Here is a 20154-nt window from a genome sequence, read left to right as displayed (position 1 = left end):
AATCGAACCAGCGACCCTTTGATTCGAAGGCTGGCTGTCAATCCATGGAGCCACACCAGCCAGAGCTAGAATTGCCTTTTTAAGGCTTATTTTTGTGTATTTGTGTATGTGATATATATATGGTGACATTTTTGGAAAACTTGTAAGCAGAAATGATTAAGCTGAATTTGACTTTGCAGCATAGATGAGTGATGTAACAGGAGGTTATAGCCTTTACAATAGCTCATGACATCTAGCTTTTTGTGGAAGTAGCCCAAATATCACATTGAGGCAACTCTAAGTTATTTTATAGTGTGGAGTTTTGCAGTGTGTTAGTAAGGGCAATACTCTAATTACTTACATAAAATAGCATTTATACATTATAGAATATCATATTTATATTTCATTTTTAATACAAAGTGGTTTCATACCACTTTCATCATTTCTGTTTAGAGAACTTCGTTTAGCCATTTTTTCAGGGTAGGTCTGCTAACAACAAGTCTCTTTTTCTTCATCTGAAAGTGTCTATTTCCCCTTTATTCCTGAAGGATATTTTTGTTGGATATGGATTTCTGAATTGAAAATTTTTTTCTTACAGCACTTGGAAAACATTGTCCCATTTCTGCATCTGTGATTTCTGAGGACAAATATGCTATCAATACATTTGAATTGTTTTGCTCTTACAGATAAGACATTTCTCTCTCACTACTTTCAAACTCTTTCCCTTTGACTTTAGTTTTTAAGGAGTTTGATTGTGATGTATCTTGGCAGGGTTTTCTTTGAGTTTATCTTTTTGGGGTTCACTCAGCTTTTTGAATATGTAGTTTTATGGCTTTTGTCAAATTTGGGAAGTTTTCACCCATTATTTCCTTGAGAGCTTTTTCAGGCCAGCCCTCTTTCTTTTCTTCTTCCAGAACTTGAATGACACACATATCACATCTTTTTTTAATAGTCTTATGGGTGCTTGAGACTGATCTTTTTATAGTTTTACAGGTGCTTGAGATGGATTTTAAGCCTTTTTTTCTTTATTGTTCAGATAAAGACTTCTGTTTTTCTTATCTTGAGGGTCACTGATCTTTCCCCTGTGATCTTCATTCTGCTATCATGCCCACCTAGTGAGTTTTAATATTGGTTATTGTATTTTAGCTGGTATTCTCTTGTGGAGACTTTTTTTCCCTCATTTATTTTATGTGTGTTCATAATTGCTTGCAGAATGTTTTTATGATGGCCACTTTACAATCCTTGTCAGATAATTTCAACATTTGTGTCATCTCCAAGTTGACACTGTTGTTTCTCATCCAGATTGAGATGTTTTTGGTTCTTTGACAAGTGATTTTTTTATTATATTCTGGACATTTTGAGTTTTATGTTATGAGACTTTGGATCTTATTTAAATCTCCTGTTTTAACAGACTTCCTCTGATTCCATGCCAACAGGGTAAAGGGGGTACTTCCTTGTTACTTGGAGGTAGGGGTGGGAGTCCAGGTTCCTCATTCCACCTTTATTTACAATCTGGGGTGAGAGGTGTGCCTTATTACTGCTGGTGGGGTTGAAGTTCATGCTCCCTTTAAGTTTCTGTGGACACCTGCTTGGTTGGGACAGGGTGGGGCACTTTGTTATTTCCACATGGCTTCCACTGATAGTAAAGTGCGGAGGCTGTCTTTACCACTGGGCTGTGATGAAAGTCCCTGCTGCCCACTAGGTCTTCTTTGACACCACCCTGGTGGAGGGAAGGGAGTGCCTTGTTACTGCCAGCCGAGGTTGGAGATCTAGTCTTCTCCCTCAGACTCTGATAATTAGAGGAGTTAGGGCAACAGCTTTTTTTCTGTGGTGTTTGGCTGTAGTATAGTGTGGTTAGTGTCTACAAGTTTCCTGTTTTATATGTGTGCCCCTTTCCTGATTCTTTAACTAGAGCAGGACATTCTTTTCTTGGGGCTTTTTTAGTGTGTACCCACTCAGACCAGCCTGTATTAGGCAAAAAATAAAGCCAGGGAATTAACCACCATATCCTTAATTCCTTAGGTCCATAACCAGTCTGCTTTCTCATTGCATTTCAGTGTCTTCTTATCTTTTCTTTATACATAACATTTTTAGTTATATTTATCAGGAAGAATAGGGGGAAATGCATCTCCTCCCTCTTCCAGAAATAAAAGTATTAAATATTTTTAAAAGTGTAATACATATTGTATGTGTAGCTCTGAGGCTATAAGGGACAATAAGTCTTTTTAAATCACTATCTGAATGAATGCTATTTTCTTTTTAATTTCCTTTTAAGAGTTTTTTCACTCTTCTTGTACCCTGTATTCTTTCAAATGTATATTACTTGAAGTAGAGGAATCATAGACACTGAAGTTTATTGCCTTCTCTATTTTAGACATCCTTAGTTTCTTTAATTATATTTTATGTAGTAACCTCAAATTGCTTGAAATATATATATTAATATCTGTTAATGTTACCCAATCTTGATTATGCGAGTTTTTATTGTTTGTTTATTCTCTGTAGACATATCATTATGCATGTCATGCACACTAAAAGTATAGTCCTTGAACTCTCTGCACACCTTTGTCATGTGTACTGCTGCCCAGGCAACATGCTTTCATTTCCTTACTGTGCACTTAGTATTTTTGTCTCTTTTCATAGGGTAAGAGTGTGCTAACACTTAAAAATGTTTACCTTATATAAAAGTTAACTAAATCTGCAGGTTTCTTTTTTATGGTTTACATTTAAGTTGTAAAAACACATACATGTGCAGTGCCAAACATTTGAAAGTCCCAGAAAAGAAAAAGGGAAAAAAATCACCTCTAATTCTATCTTTGAAAGACAATACTGTTAACATTTCAATGTAATTCTTTTATTCTGTACATGTTTTCTTCTCCTTCTCAATACAGACTTTTTAAAAGGCTATTATGTTTTGTATTGTAAGGCTACCCTTATTTCTTAGCAATATGTAGTGAATATTTTCCCTTGTCAGTAAATGTCACATAACATTGTCTTTAAGGGCTGCATGGTATTCCACTGCATGTATTTCCTTATAGCACTGTCCTTCAGTAGTGTTGACCAGAAGTAGTGACTAGTCTGCAACTTCGTTTTGTTCCTATTTTTAAAAATTTTTTATTTATTGATTTTTGGAGAGGGAAGTGAGGGAGGGAAAGGGAGAGAAAGAACATTGGTTTGTTATTTCACTTATTGATGCATTCATTGATTGATTCCTGTATATGCCCTGACCAGGGATCAAATCTGCAGCCTTTTTGTATTGGGATAGCTCTCTAAGCAACTGAGCTACCCAGCCAGGCATGTTTCTGTTCTTAAAGTAAATATATTTACTCATAAAGTGAGAGTTTTTAGCATTTCATTATTAAATATGTTGTTGTAAAATTTTGTAGATGTACTTTATCCACTAGGAAATTTTCTTTCTATTTTGTTATGCATTATCATCGAAAAATGTTCATAAAGTTATCATGGAAAGTTGTCATGAAAAGATGATTTTATTTTTTTCAAGTGCCTTTTTGTATCGTATGTATTGATGTGGTTTTCTCTCAATCTTTTAATATGTTACATTATATAAGTTGATATTTCCAATGTTAAATGATCCCAACTATGATGTATTATGCATTGATACATTGTTGGATTCAGGCCAATATCACTGATGAACATAGATGCTAAAATCCTTAACAATATTGGCAACCTGGGTTCAGTAATACATTAAAAAGATCATACACCATGATCAAGTGGGATTCATCCCAGTCATGCAAGGATGGTACCACATTCACAAATCAATAAATGTATCACATAAACAAAATGAAGGACAGAAATCAAATGACCATATCAATAGATGTTGAAAAGCATTTGATAAAGTACAGCACCCATTTATGGTAAAAACACTCAGCAAAGTGAGAGTAGAGGGAGCATACCTCAACATAATAAAGGCCATATACGAGAAACCTACAGCCAACATCATAGTCAACAGGCAAAAACTAAAAGCTTTCCCTTAAGATCAGGCACAAGACAAAAATGTCTACTTTCGCCACTTCTATTCAACATACATTGGAAGTTCTAGCCACAGTGATCAAACAAGAAAAAGAAATAAAAGGTATCCAGATTGGAAAGGAGGAAGTAAAACTGTCATTGTTTGCAGATGACATAATTTGTACATAGAAAACCCTATAGACTGCACCAAAAAACTACTCACCTGAATAAGTGAATTTGGCAAAGCAGCGGGATACAAAGTCAATATTCAGAAACTTAAGGCATTTTTGTACACCAGCTATGAACCATCAGAAACCGAAACCAGGAAAAAAATATTCCATGTACTATGACAACAAGAAAAATAAAGTCCCTGGAAATATCCTTACCAAAGGAGGTTAAAGACCTATACTCAGACAATTATAAAACACTGAAGAAAGAAATTAAGGAAGACACAAATAAATGGAAGCATATACTGTGTTCATGGATTGGAAGAATTAACGTCATTAGAATGTCCGTAATACCCAAAGCAAATTTATAGATTCAACACAATCCCCATTAAAATACCAGTGACATATTTCACAGATATAGAACAAATATTTCAAAAGTGTGTATGGAACCATAAACGACCCTGAATAGCTGCAGTGATTTTGAGAAAGAAGAACAAAGTAGGAGGGATCGCAATACCTGATATTAAACTATACTACAAGGCCACTGTAATAAAGACAGTCTGGTACTGGCATAAGAACAGACACATAGATCAATGGAACAGAAAAGAGAGCCCAGAAGTAAACCCATGTCTCTGTGGTTAATTAGTATTTGGCAAAGGGGCCAAGAGCATAAAATGGAGGAAAATAGCCTCTTCAATAAATGGTATTGGGAGACCTGGACAGGTTCATGCAAAAAAAAAAAAAAAAAAAGATGCAACTAGACTGCCAACTCACACCGTACACCAAAATAAACTCACGATAGATAAAAGACTTAAATATAAATTGTGACCTCATAAAAGTCCTAGAGGAGAACAGAGGCAGGAAAATTTCAGTTATCCTATGCAGCAATATTTTCACCAATATGTCCCCTAGGGCAGAGGATATAAAGGAAAGGATAAACAAATGGGACTACTGTCTCAAATTAAAAAGCTTCTGCACAGCTAAAGAAAACATCAGTGAAATAAAAAGGGAACCAACCATATGGGAAAAACATATTTGCCCATGATACCTTGGACAAGGGTTTGATCTCCAAAATATATAAAGAACTCACAGGACTCCACTCCAGGAAGACAAACAATCCAATTAAAAAATGTACAAAGTACCTGAACAGACACTTCTCCAAGGAGGAGATACAAAGGGCCCAGAGGCATATGAAAGGGTGCTCAACATCACTAGCCATCAGAGAGATGCAAATTAAAACCACAATGAGATACCACTTCATACCTATCAGAATGGCCATTATAAACAAATGAACAAACAAGTGCTGGAGAGGTTGTGGAGAAAAGGGAACCCTAGTGTGTTGGTGGGAATGCAGACTGGTGCAGCCACTGTGGAAAGCAGTATGGAATTTCCTGAAAAAACTAAACATGGAACTACCTTTTGACCCGGCAATTCCACTGCTGGGATTATATATACCCTAAGAATCCTGAAGCATCAATTCAGAAGGACCTAAGCACCCCAATGTTCAGAGCTGCATTATTTACAATTGCCAAGTGCTGGAAATAGCCTAAGTGCCCATTGGTAAACAAGTGGATCAAAAAACTGTGGTACATTTACAGAATGGAATGCTACACAGCAAAAAGAAAGAAGGAACTCCTGCCCTTTGAGACAACATTGATGGAACTGAATAGTATTACCCTAAGTGAAATAAACCATATAGTGAAAGACAAATACCGTATGATCTCACCCTTAAGTGGAAGCTAATCAACAAAACAAACCAGCAAAAAAGAACCAGAGACACGGAAATAAAGAAAAAACTGACAGTGACCAGAGGAGAGGGAGGAGGGGAATAACGGGGAAAGATGAGGAAGGGTCAAGTCAAAGAACATGTGCAAAGGACCCAGGGTCAAAGACAATGGGGTGCGGATTGTCTTTGGGAGCTGGAATTGGATGGGGAGAGCAACGGGGGAGGGGGGAATGGAGACAACTGTAACTGAACAATAAAAGGTAAAAAAGTCATTAAAAAAAGTACATTGCTGCATTCAGTTTCCTAATACTTTGTTTCAGATATTTTACAGTTTTCATGAGTGATACTGGTTTGTAACTTTCCTTTTTTTAATGTTAGTATTTTAGAGTTTAGTATCAAATGCTAGCCTCATAATATGATTTGGGAGCATTCCTTATATTCTGTAACTGAAACTTTTCTGTAAAACCTGAATGATTTCTCTTTGAATGGTTGGTACAGTCTTTAATAAAATTATCTAGGGTTGATTTTTTTTTTGTTATTGAAAGATTTTAACAACTAAATTTGTTTAATTACTTTTGGACTACTGAGATTTTCTTTTGCTTTCCTTTAAGTTATTTTTTTCAAATGTTTTCATTTCATTATGTTTTCAGATATATTGGCATAAATTTGCTTTCTTTTGTGACATTCTTTTATTTTTTTGTTGTTGTTGTATCTATACTTTTATTCCCTTCTTCATAATATTTTTGTTCCTTTTTAGGGGATTATCTTACCAGTTGTTTGTCATTAAGAACCAGTATTTTGTGTTGATAATTTTCTTAATAGTATTTTTATTTTCTATGTTATTAATTTCTGCTTTTACCTTTTTATTTCTTCTGCTTTAGCAATATGGCACAGAGTATGTTGTTTTGTTTTGTTTTCTGCCTTCTGGGGACCAGCTACAACCCCATATACCGTTAGCAGCAGAGAACTGTTTTTCAGCTCTAGGTTTTTAGAGCTCTTCATATGGAGTTGGGCAGATAACTCTCTATCCTCCCTCTGCCTATTCCCATGATTACTCCCTTGTTCTTCTGGAAGACTCCCTGCTTTCCCTCAATACTCTGTATGAGTTTTAATATGTAACATTTTATTATCATTTGGTTCTAACTATTTTCTAATTTCCATTATTATTTCTTTTGTGACACATGATTTAGTGTTTCTTAATTTTGTAATTATATATGGTTTTCGTAGTCATCTTTTTGTCATTGATATTTAATTCACTTGCATTATAGTGAAAGTGTTCTGTATAACAACCCTTTGAAATTTGTTGAGACTTGGTTTATAGTAAAGAACAATATCAGGTTAGTTTTTATGTATGTTCTATGTATGCTTAAAAGAAAAACTATATATATACACATATATATAGTTTTTTCATATATTCCTTAGATGAGACTTGTTAATTTTGATGTATGTTTCTTCTGTATCTTTGTTGAATTTGGTGTAATCACTTTAGTTTTAGCCATTCTGATAGGTATGTGGTATATGTCATTTGGTTTTTAATTTGCATTTCCCTATTGGCTAGTGATGTTGAACATCTTTTCATGTGCTTGCTTGCCATCTGTTGTTTTTCATTGAAAGGTCTCTCATGACTTTTGCCTATATTTTAATTAGATTGTTCACTTTTTTATTGCTAGGTTTTCAGAGTTCTCTAGATATTCTAGATACTAGTTCTTTGGTCATTATGTGGTTTGAAACCTTTTGTCCCAGCTGGTAGCTTGTCTTTTCATCCTTAATAGGGTCTTTGCAAAATAAACATTTCTACTTTCAGTGAAGTCCAATTTATGATGTTAAGTCTGAGAACTCTGCCTAGCCTTAGCTCTGGAAAATTTCCTCCTAATACTTTTTAAAAAATTTCATAGTTTTATATTTTTTATATTCATGATCCATATTCAGTTAATTAATTTTTAAGGTGAGAGATTTAGATGGAGGATTATTTTTTTGCCTAGAGATGTCTAATTTTTCCATTATCATTTGTTGAAAAGACTGTCTTCCTCCATTGAGTTGCTTTTAAAAAGTATATATCTATTTGGGAAGAATTGACATCTTTACTAGGTTGAGTCTTCCAATGTAAGGACATGTTATATCTTTCCATTTTATTAAGGTATTTTTTATCCCCAAGTGATCAGAGAACACACTCTAAGTTTCTTTCTACATTTCAGTTCTTTTAAATTTGTTGATGTTTGTTTTATGGCCCAGGATGTGGTTTGTCTTGGATGTAGTTCCTTGGGCATTTGACAGGAATGTATATTTTGTCCTTTGGGTTGGAATATTTTATAAATGTTGATAATTAGATCGTGTTCGGTGATGGTATTGTTGATTTTTTTAATGCCCTTGCTGATATTCTATGTATTTGTTGTAGCAAGGGACGGGGACGGGGGGTGGATCACTCCTAACTATAATTTTAGATTTATTTAGTTCTTTCAGTTTTTTCAGTTTTTGCTTCACATATTTTATAGCTTTGTTGTTTGTTTCATATACATTGAGGATTGCTATGTCTTCTTCGTGCATAGTCCCTTTTATAATGCTTCTCTATGTCTCTGATAATTTATTCTAAAGTCTACTTTATCTGATTATTAATTTTTAATATTAACTCCTGTTTTTTTTATTAATGATTGCATGGTACATTTTCTCACCATTTTATTTTCATATAAAATAGTTTACATGAAATGTATTTTATATACAAATTTATATAACAAATTTTAATGTCACATATTTGACATTATTATACATGTGTGTCTGTGTGTATAGTAAGTTTCATAGAGACAGCATATGGTTGGGTCATGTTTTTCAATCGACCTTGACAATTTCTGTCTTTTAAGTGGTTTATTTACACCATTTGTATTTAATGTAATGATTAATATGTTAGAATCTAAGTCTGCCATTTTATTTGTGTTTTCTGATTTTCCTGTTTTCCATTTTTCTGTTGTCTTTCACTTACCTTCTCATGAGTTACTTGAACATTTTTAAAAATTCCATTTTGATTTTTCTATAGTGATTTTCATTGTATTCTTCTGTGATAGTTTTTTCAGTGATTCCTCTGAGTGTTACATTAGATATGTCAACTTGGCAGAGTCTACTAGTGTCATTATTTTACCAGTTCAGTTGAAATGTAAGAACTTTAACTTCTTTTATGTTCATTTACCCTCCCTCATTTATAATTATGTTAAATATATCCTCTTCTTATATTTGTAACCACATCAAGCAACCTTTTAATTTTTACTTCAACTGAAAATCATCTAGTAAAAACTCAACAGGAGGAGAAAAATGTGTTCGTTGTATTTAGGTACATTTTGCTTACCGTAGTCTTCCTTCCTGATGGTTTAAGGTTCCTTCTTTGATCATTTCCTTTTTGTTTAGAAAATGTCCTTTAGGGTAGTTTGACTGGAGACAAACTCTTTTAGTTTTCCTTCACCTGAGAATATCTTGAATTCTGCTTGACTACTAAATCCATTCCTGGATCATTCTTGAAGGACATTTTTGAGGGGTTACAGTATTCTGGGCTAACAGTTATTTTTTGTAAGCAGCTGAAAAGTGTTGTGCAACTTACTTCTGGCTTCTGATAAGAAAGTTGTCCCACTTTTCATTCTTTTTTGACTTTCTTTCCCCTGTGTGTCATATTTGTGATAGTTTCTATTGCTGTGTCTTCAAGAGTTCATTAATCTTTTTTTCACTGATAACTAATCTGTTTATCCCATCCATTATATATTTCATCTCAGATTTTGTACTTTTCATTCCTAGAAATTTGAGTTGTACCTTTTTTGTATCTTCCATGTTTTTCCTTAACACAGCCTTTCCTACCTTCTTGAAATACAGAATATAGTTATAAACTTGTTATGTCCTTGTCTACTAATTCTATCATCTGTATTATTTCTGGGTTGGTTTTCATTGATTGATCTCATTATGGGTCATAGTTTCCAGGTTTTGGTTTTTGTTTTTATTTTTTTTGCATGCCTATTTATTTTTTATTGGATGGCATAAACTTTCATTGCTGCTGGATATTTTTATTCCCAGAAATATTCTTGAGCTTTGTTTTTGGGTGCAGTTAAATTTACACTAAACAGTTTGATGCTTTTGAGGTTTGCTTTTAAGCTTTTAAACTTTGGACCAGAGTAACCTTTAGACGAGGCCTTATTTGGTCCCATTACTGAGAGAGCACTCTTCCGAATACTCTCATCTGCTGCCCTGTGTATTATGAGATTTTTTTTTTCACTCTGGCTGGTGGAAACTGAAGTCAGTTCCCGGGATTTTTTCCCTGTGGTTCTTCCTGCTGTTTCAGCTAGTTTCTTCACATGCAAATGCAGATAAGTACTCAGCTGAGTACTCAAAGGAGGATCACTCTACAGATTTCTGGAGCTTGCTATTGGGTTGGCCCAAAAGTCCATTACGTTTTTTCCTTAAAATAAAAGATACATTTTTCATCTTCACCAATAACTTTATTGATTTGGATATTTTAAGTATGTCGGTTATCTCCCACATGGAAGAATGTTGATCTCAGTTAATGTCTCAATTTGATCGCTATCGACTTCAACTGGTCTACCCGACTGTGGAGTATTGTCCAGCAAGAGATCTCTAGCATGAAACTCTGCAGGCCACTTTTGACACATTTGATTAGTCACAGCACCTTCTTCATACACTGCACAAATCTTTTTTGTGTTTCAGTTGCGTTTTTACCTTTCTTGTAATAATAAAGCCTTGTATGTCAAAAATGTTGCTGATTTTCTTCATTTCCAATGTGAAAAAGGCTACTCAAAAATTCTCTAATTTTGGTAAGGTTTTTTTTTTATGCATACTGATATGACAGCTCTCACAATACAGTCTAACACAATTGTTTTGAATGAAGTTAAAGACAACTAAGTACTACTAGAGCTATCTAACGGAAAAAACCAAACAAACTTTTTGGCCAACCCAATATTTGTGCAGTTTTCTTCTCTGCAACATTTGCCCTATCAATTCTAGCTGAATTGACCTCCTGGAACTTCCCATCTCGTCTGTTGAACCCAGGGAGATTGCTGGACTCTGCCTGGCTTCTCCCTCCCAGCACTGCAGTCTGGAAGGTGGCTTACCTTGTCCGTTTCTCTTTTCACAGGGATCACTGTCCTGTGTTGTCTGTTGTTTAATATTTGAAAACTATTGCTTTATATATTCTATCTAGATTTTTGGTCGTTTAAGGTGGGGAGGGTAAATCCAGTCTGCTATTTCATACTGGCTCATAGTGGAAGATGTTTTTTGGAGATAGACAATACATAAGAAAAATATAAACAAATATATCACATAGTTTTAAGTACTATGTAGAAACCTGATGCAAGGAAGGGAAATGAAAAATACTAAGAAGCTTGTGATTTTTTATGAGAAGGTGAGAGAAGGACTAGATTGAGCAATTGACTATTATTCTGATTATCTTGTGTTATATAAGTCCTCCCCCAAACTTAGTGAATTTTGCCCACAGATGTTAATTTAAGCAAAGTTAGTCTAGGGTTGGTTGTTTCTGCTCTGCCAGGTGTCAGCTGGGCAGCTGAAAGGCTGTCAGCTGGAATCATCTGAATGTTTTCTCACGCATATGTATGGTGGCAGATGCTGGTTGCCAGCTGTGATCTCATTTGGGCTGTGCCTGGAACATCTACACATGACTTTTCCATGTGGCTCCTTGGCTCTCACACAACATAGTGGCCAGGTTCTCATCACTATGTGAGATGTTAACTAAACCTATAGTGGTAATAACAATACAATGTTGTATGTCAATTATATGTCAATCAAACTGGGAAAAATGTTCTCTGACTTAGAACTTCTGATTTATCCACAAACCTTAAGCTATCACTCTTTGTTAAAATGTGATTGTTTTTCATGTTAATATTCTTTATAACTCTAGCACAGATTTTCAGTAACATGAGTAATGACAAATGTAATTTATGAACAAAATTCTAGAATACTTATTTTGTTTGCAAAAGATTTTTTAGGTAAATTGTTCTCATTTCACTGTTTAATCTCTGTATTTTAAAGAAATAATTTGTAATTCATTTTGTTCCCTGTATACTATAGGATGTGTTTTGGAGATGCAGACAAAATATCTTTGATGAAATGAAGAAGAAATTTTTACAGGTAGACTGCTGATGTAATTGCTTTAGTGTGATAATCAGCAGAGCAAGTAACAGCATGTTAGTATTTTTATTTAATAACAAGGCATGTTTTAAGTTTTATGCTTGTTTGACTATTTTAATAATGAGAAAATCACCTTAAATAGATATGTGTTTGATAGTCCCTTGTTTTTTAGCAAGTGAATGAGGGCGAAAACTGATATAAAAACTATAAGAACCCTTTGTTTTGACTTTTTAGTATATTGCCTCTTTTTTAAAAAAAAAACTTTTATTTTTTGAAATATTAATGGGTCTAGAATTAAATCATTTAATAATTAACAGAGTCAAAACCCAGAAACCTCATTTGAAGAATTAAGTAAGTTATATATTACAAACCTAATCTTTCCTGGGACGTATCACGTTCTTCTAATATTTACTTAGTAACTCCCTTTTTCGAGGTCCCCTTGGCTCTTAAGTTTTTTCCCCCAGTGTTCTTCCTCTAATCTCCTCTGTCTTCTCCAAGACACATGTGGAAAGACACCACTTAGAAGGAAATCATATCACATCAAAGTTTGCTGAGATCGTTGGAGTGGTAGGAGGAACTTAAAATAATTTTTTTTCCATATAAGTTAGGATTGCCATCCCCATCCCAGGAATTGTCTCTTGTTAAAGTAAAAACACACCATCTGAATGGGGTTGATATATTTAATAAATTTCAATCAGCAAAAGTATTCACACCATCAGTTCTTTTTAGATGTATTGCAGTATATTAAAAATGAACTGTGGATATTCGGAAGGGTATTGTGTTAAGGCCTAATTTCTTAACTCATAGAAGATCCTATATCAAGAAGTAGATTAAAAAGTACACAAAATGTTATTATGTAGGTGGACTTACGTGTGTATGTGTGTGCCTGTGTATTTTTAAGTTTAAACCATAATAACATTCTTTTCAATAACATTGAAAGAAAGAAAGTTTTGAGATAAAATGGACTAAGTTTGTAGGTAAAGAGGTCTGTTCTTCATGTTTTAAAATTCTTTATCTTAATTTTTCTCTCAGAAAAATTTGAATCTTGATAACTTTGAATTTTGATATAAAGTTTTTTTCTGCATGCTAATGCCATTCTGAACATATACCATGAATTATACACCTTTGTTCTTCTGTGTTTTTTTAAATGAGAAACACTTAGGAAGTGTTTTTTATGAGATAAAAATGTTGATGTTAGCTTCAGAGAACTCAGATTTGAAATTAAAGCTATTGGGAAAGCCAAGAAAAGAAGCCAGAATGACTCAAGAGGCAAACAGTCATGGCTTCACTAAGCTCTGAGATTTCCTAGAAGAATTATCTGTGTCAACCATTTCTAAATGTTTCTAGCATTGAGCCGGTCTTTGGAAGAAAAATGTTTTCAATGAAAAATCCCAATATCTTTGACCTTTTATAAATAAGACTGTGGTTTTATTCTTTTTCACTTGATTTTTTCAGGGATTCTTTCTTCAGACTTTGCTAGAAAATCTAGCTTTGTTTCTGCAGTGAGCAAAGAGACAGAACGCTCTTTTAGCATATATAGTATTGACTTTCCCCTTATTCTTAAAAGAGTATAATATTGCTATGAGTTGTCCCTAAAATAAATAGTTTTAATTTTTATGCTTCATACCTTTTCTGTACTTGGCTAGATTTTCTGTGTACAAAACTTTGTGCCCCTTAAATAGTCCCCCTAATATACTAAATGTTTCCCTAGTGGAATGTGTTTTAGACTTTTCTAAAACTTTGCACTTATTTCTCTTACCTGTTTTCTCATATTCCTCATAGAACTGTTTTGACTAAAAAATTGTGCTCCCTTCCCTAAGTTATGTTGGGTGTAGTTCTTAAATGGGCACCCTCCTCTCTGATGCTCTCCACAATATGGCCATCACCAGCCTTTCCAGCTAGAGCTTGCCTGTGCTTAAATATATTCGGGTGTGTTTTTGTTATGTATTGCAGTGGAACAACCTACCCCAAAATTTAGTGTTTAAAACAACTAGTTTATTTGCTCACAGTTCTTTCGAGATTGGATTTGGTTAATGGCTCAGCCAGTCAGTTTTTTTGCTTCATGTGGCCTCATCTGTGATCATTACTGGACTCCATTTGGCTGGTGTCTGGCTTTGTCTGGAATACACAAGAAGGCTTTTTTCACACATCAGGCACCTCAGTGTTTCTCTAAGTGGCTGCTTTCTCTGTGTCTGGATTGTTAGGCCTTCCTCGCAGCATGGTGCTTCCAGGGTAACTGGATTGCTTTTGTGGTGTCTGGCTTAGAAGAAGAGGTTATGTTCCAAAAAGTGCAAAAGCTGCTGTTTTATTAAAGTCCCACACAGTATCAGTTCTGTCACATTCTGTTGGTCCTAGCTGGTCATAAGGCCAGCCCAGATTTATTGGAAGAGGAAGAAGAAAATAAAGAAGAGAAGCAAAGGATTTTAGCTATCTTTTAATTCATCTCAAGATGATACTGCTTATTTCTTTGGGCACAAGTAGGATCAATAAAGGGTAGAGCTCCAAAGAAATAATTAAGAAAGGTAGCTACTTTATTTGTTCAATTCTAACAAATAACTTTTTACATCTAAATGTTTTGGAAATCTGTGTGTTTAATACAGTGTTGTAGGGTTTTGTTTGTTTGTTTGTGTTTTGGATTGGATGAGTTCCCAAATTGGGGGGATGGTGAGGAAATTTCACCTCAGTATGATTAGTGTTAGCAGTAGTTATATCAAAAATTTAGATGCACTCCATGAATGATAACCACCTATTTAATTAAATTAGAAATAAAGAATGGGCCAAAAGGTTGAGTATAAACTGATACAATTTACAAGTGACTATCTTAGAGGTTTAAAGAGGAGCAGAGATTTTTGTTTGTTTGTTTAAATTATCCTAGAATTGAACTTAAGAGTAAAATGTGATTGACTCAAAAATTCTGCTTACAGAAGTTTTAAGGAACAGAAAAGTGCACAAAGTGTTATTATGTAGGTGTTCATCACAAAATTACTGACATGTAATGAAGTCTAGCCTAAGAATTAGTAAAATAGAATTGATAGAACAAAGTTATTATTTACCCATGTAATAAAATATTATTCAACTATTATAATGATGAGTTTAAAAAGTATGATAGGGAAAGATTACATGATATATTTATAAGAAAGAAGTTACAAAACAGCGTGTATATCCTAAATCAGTGTTAGTGTTTAAAAAACATACGTGTGTGTGTGTAGGAAAACTATTTGGAAGGATATATACTAAAATGTTAGTAGTTATCTCCGTATTATGGGATTATGGGTAATTTTCACTTTTCCCTTTACTCCCTTCCTACTTTTTAAAAAAGGAGCAAAATGTCTTACATGCAATGCCCAGGAAAGAAAGCTTTTGTCACTAAAAAGAGTAAAAGGCATACATGGAATTAAATTTTGTGTTTACTCTTGTACATTTAAGTTTTCAGATGAAATTCAATTGGAGATAATTTCCCAACATTTTGGGTGAAAAGTGAGGAGTCTGGAGTGCTATACCTTGGGTTCACGTATTTAGGGGAGGAGCTAGGAACTGTTAATGTCTGGCCATTTGATGTTGCTACATCACTATTCTTATGTGTAATGAGTCACTACTTGTGATTTCTAAATTCTTGAGTAGGGTCTTCTTACTTGGATGATCTGGTCCAGCCTATCTGAAACTTTAAAAATCTGGCCACCACACTATTTTATACCTGGAAAACTTGAGCCTAACTCTGAAGTATATTATTGAAACTATTAAAGTAGATCGTTTATAGTTGGAATTTAGTTGCTCCCTCTTTTATTGTAAACCAGTTTTTAAAAAGGTCCACTTTGTATTCCTCAACTTGGGATTAAAATGTGTAAAACAATTCCTTATATGTTCAATATGACACCTTAAGTTCATAGGGTAAAGCTTTTACTTTCTGAGAAGTATTAATATATTAATAATACGTTTTGTTACCTGCTTATTTTATAGAAATTATTATCCTTTTCATTTTTAAAATTGGGTTATTCTTGGTAATGAAATATTTTGATTTGTCTGAAATATAGTGCTAGCCAATCTGTTTTAAACATTATACTTCTTTTATAACAATTTATTTCTGTTCTAAACTAATCAGATTAAATTTAACTTCAGTAATCTCTTACAAGTCCAAATTGTATATGGCAGAAGCAAATTGTAGTTGTATCAACCCATTAAAGAAGCAAACAAACCTTGTGGCCATTCTCTCTTCAATACTAGTAGATGATAATAATTATTCTTACTTAAAAGTGTATATGTAGAGCAAAGGGTTATATTGTAAAAAAAGAAGAAATAAATTTTTGCATACTGTACCAGTATGTACAGTTCATATTTATGAAAAGCCTATCATGGAGATAGTGAGAGGTCCTCCAGTAAAATTACTGCTGCACATTCATGGAAAGCACAAGATTTACAAAATCAGATTTTCATATTAAAATAACTTCTGGATTGAAGAAAGATAACATTGGAAGAAGTTAAATTTCTCAGGAAGCTATTGCTGTCATCTTGGTGTAAGATTCTGATTGCTCCAGGCGGGAATAAAGAGAAAAGAGCTAAGAATTTGGTGATTGTGTGCTGGTGTGAGGAGGAAGGAGACAAGGAAGATGTTTAGCTCTCTGGTTTTGCCAGCTGGTAGGTGAAGGTGCCATTCAATGAGCTGGGCGTTAAAGGAGAAGGAGGGAAAGAACTTCCGCAGGTATCTTATGCAGACTACTAAACCCTGTGGAAAGTGTCTAAGAAAAGTTGTATCCTTCAATAGCTTGAGGCAGGCATAGCTTCTTTGAGAAAATGTCCTTCAGTTTTTTGTGTTTTTTGTTTTTTGTTTTGATAATTACTGAAAAAAAGGAAGGAAAATGTGTGACCCTAACTTTCTTCTACATTGGTAATTGAAAAGGTTTTTTTCTTGCTTTTCAAAACTTTGTACCTCTGCTGGCTGATTTGTTCAGACAACCTTGTCAGCTCCCAATACAGTGATAATGGTCTTTTTGGACATCTGGTCTACAGGTACAGCAGCAAAAAGGTTGGGAGGTGTTGCCTCTGTGTCCCTTAGTTATGGATTTTGTAATCTTAGACAGTCCTCACTGCATTTCTACATAGTTCCCTTTCTGTTTCTTCAGGAGACCCAAACATGCTTGATATGACTGTGCTAGCAAGGTAATGGCACATTATTAAGGATCAGATTTTGTTATTTTCAATTGAAAATTGCTCACGTATACCATCTTCATGGCTTGTTGACCATTGATTTACAGCCTTAAAAGGTGAAAACAAATATCCACAAGAATGACTCCTGATTTTTAAATATGCCCCAGTTTCTCCAAAACAAACTTTATATGCTTTATATGTTTGACATACACATTAGAGTGTTTTAGACGTAACAAAACAGTAATACTGGCACAAAGAAAATAGTGTTTTGTGGGATTTTAAAAACATTTAATCATAGAAAATGTAGCTAATTATAATTGTTTTCCTTTAAAAATATATTTTTTTTATTTTCAGATAGAAAATGCTGCTGAAGAACCTAGAGTCTTATGTATAATACAAGATACTACTAATTCAAAGACAGTGAATGAACGGATCACTTTAAATCTACCAGCTTCTACTCCACTCAGAAAGCTCTTTGAAGATGTGGCCAATAAAGTAGGCTACATAAATGGAACCTTTGATTTGGTGTGGGGAAATGGAATCAATACTGCTGATATGGTAAAGCCCTTAAAGCATTTTCTCTTAAGCTAATAATATTATAGTTGTTATTATTGTTCTTATAAGTGAGTAAATCCTGGATCCCTTTTTAGTATGAGCAAAACTGTAATATTAAGAGCCTATGTGTAACTCAGTAATTGCATCCCTCTTTATCCCTTTGCCTTCATTCTGGATTCAATATATGCTTATTCTAAAGTTTGCATCTTCAGTTTTTTTTTAATTCATGTAAGATGACTATCATATGTGTCAACTATAAAAAAAATTGCAATATTTACTGAATGGAATGATGTTCATCTTGTATTTTTAAATGGAAAAATGCATGGTATAAAATTATGTTTATTTTATAATCTAATTTTTGGAAAAGAAGAAAAAAGTGTAAATAGAAAGAGAAATGAGTAAAAGGATAAACACACCAGTGTTTACAGAGGTTGCGTACCAGATGGAGTGGTAAGCCACTGATGAAGTTTGGTGGTACCATGACATCTACTTCAAGGATCTCACAATCCAGTTGTAGAGACAGATGTATCAACAAATAATTACACTAATATGTTTTAAGTACTATATTATACATTTTCTGTGAATGCAAAGAAGAGTAGGCGTTGATCATTTTTGCATGGGATAGTGGTGAAGGAGACTGTTGAGTTGGCTCTAACTGCACCATTCGTATTCTAAATAGTCTTTTTTGTTTCCTGTCTCTCAGTCCAGATTCACTCTGCATACTACTGTTAGAGTTATCTTCAGTCACCTTAAATCATAGCACTCGTGTCACCTTTCAGTTCAGAAATCTTCAGTGACAGCTCACTGCTCACAATTAAAAATCAGATTCCCTAGGTTAGCAGTCAAGACCAGCTACAGGTGGTCTTTTAGTCTTTGTAATCTTAACTCCCAGATACTGGACTAATTTATTTTCTCAACACAAATATCCATACTTTTCCATATCCATGTTTTTGTTTATATTACCTCCTTCTATTCTATGCTATCGCTTCTCTCAAGTTTTCCAGGAAAATAACCCTAATGGCAAATGAAGTTAAATATGTATCCCTGTCATATTTGGAGGGCATAGTTTCAGTGACTATATAGAATAATCAAAGGTGTTTGATGTTGCCTGATAGGCCTTTAAAATTCATGATATTTTGCTTCCTCTTCCATATTTGTTTTTTAAAATATAGAACTAATATTTTAAATTAGCTTTTTCCTTTGAAATTGATCAGTAAAAATTGGTAGTCCCACAAAGTATACAAAGAGAAACAATATTTAATCTGAAACTTTGAATACTCCCTGTTACATCACCATATAACTTCCAGTGTTGCCTCTTTTTGAGTTTACAGTATAGTTCTATACTGTCATATATGTCTATCCAAGTCCTTTTCATATTTCACTTTTAAGAAGACTTGATGTTTTCCTAATGCAACTTTAAATGTAATCTCTTTATCTTTTTCTTCCTATTCCATTTTATTCTAATGCTGTACCACTTATCATTGTCTCTTTTTATTATAGTTGTTACTCATTTGTGTCATTCCGTTTGGTACACTGAATTTTGATGGCTAGGACCTCATAGCACTCATTTTGTGTCCTCTATAGATATTCCCCTTAGGTGTTCAAAAAGTTTAGGTGCTTACTAATTTAACACCTACATACTTTCAAATAGCTCTGTGTCAGGATTACTACTTCTTTCTTTAGCTGTGACTGTTCTTGAGTACTCAGTTTCTCTGTTTGCCTATTGTACATTTCTAAGAGTAAGCTTTTACCTGCTTATTGCGCAATGATGAATGTATGCTTCCCTAAAAAGCCTAGCATATTTAACTACTCACTCTCTGGTGCATGTAGACACATTTACTGAGGTAAACCCCCTATATGTTCGAGCTATATCATCTGATCTTTTATTTCCTGCCAGGGAGTGTAAGAGACCCAAAACCTTTCCTTCTCCTATATGACTTCTCATAGCTTCAGGTTTTCTACTTCCTATTTCCTTATGGATTTTCTAGAGCCGGAGATAAGAAATATATTATATAGTTTATTTTATTTCCCTAACACCCATTTTGCAATTACTAGGTATCTAGTATTGTTTTGATACTAGACTCTATACAAATATAACCTCATTTAGTCCTTATAACTACTTTATAAGGTAGGTGCTGTTACAGCCTCATATTACAGCTGAGGCAAATGAGTAATGGGGAAGTGAAGTAACTTTAACTTGCCCAAAATCACATAAATAGCAAGTAGAAAAATCATTGAATATTTTTGTCTTCAACTGCCTGTACTTTTATAAAATGTTACTTCTCTAAAAAATAAAAATGTTTCCATAAAATAAGGTCTTCTAAGGAGACATTCCTCCTGTCTCGAAAACATAAAAAAATTTCTTAATGTAACAAAATTTTTTAAAACAAAAGAATAGGGTGTTATCCCATCATGCATTTTTCTCAACAAAGGACTAGAGCAGGGGTGTCCAACCCATGGCCGTCGGGGCTGCATGCAGCCGGGGAT

At 34.0% G+C, this 20154-nt stretch overlaps 1 protein-coding gene across 2 annotated transcripts in view; it reads left to right on the top strand.

Annotated features, from left to right (window-relative positions):
- The window catches only part of USP47 (ubiquitin specific peptidase 47), a 107107-nt gene that overhangs the window by 19221 nt on the left and 67732 nt on the right, over positions 1-20154 (top strand). Inside the window, exons 2-3 of one of the 2 annotated variants that reach the window (XM_054586096.1) lie at positions 11911-11970; positions 17467-17670. In XM_054586096.1, coding sequence (XP_054442071.1) covers positions 11911-11970; positions 17467-17670 — 264 coding nt within the window. The remainder of the gene's footprint in view (positions 1-11910; positions 11971-17466; positions 17671-20154) is intronic. The other variant, XM_054586097.1, reaches the window with a different exon arrangement.

Source organism: Pteronotus mesoamericanus, unplaced genomic scaffold (genome assembly GCF_021234165.1).
Source record: "Pteronotus mesoamericanus isolate MK-2021 breed Mesoamerican mustached bat unplaced genomic scaffold, CSHL_Meso_final contig_90, whole genome shotgun sequence".
NCBI classification, from domain to species: Eukaryota; Metazoa; Chordata; class Mammalia; order Chiroptera; family Mormoopidae; genus Pteronotus; species Pteronotus mesoamericanus.
Note: the sequence above shows the minus strand (reverse complement) of the source record. Positions and strands in the feature narration are given on the sequence as shown.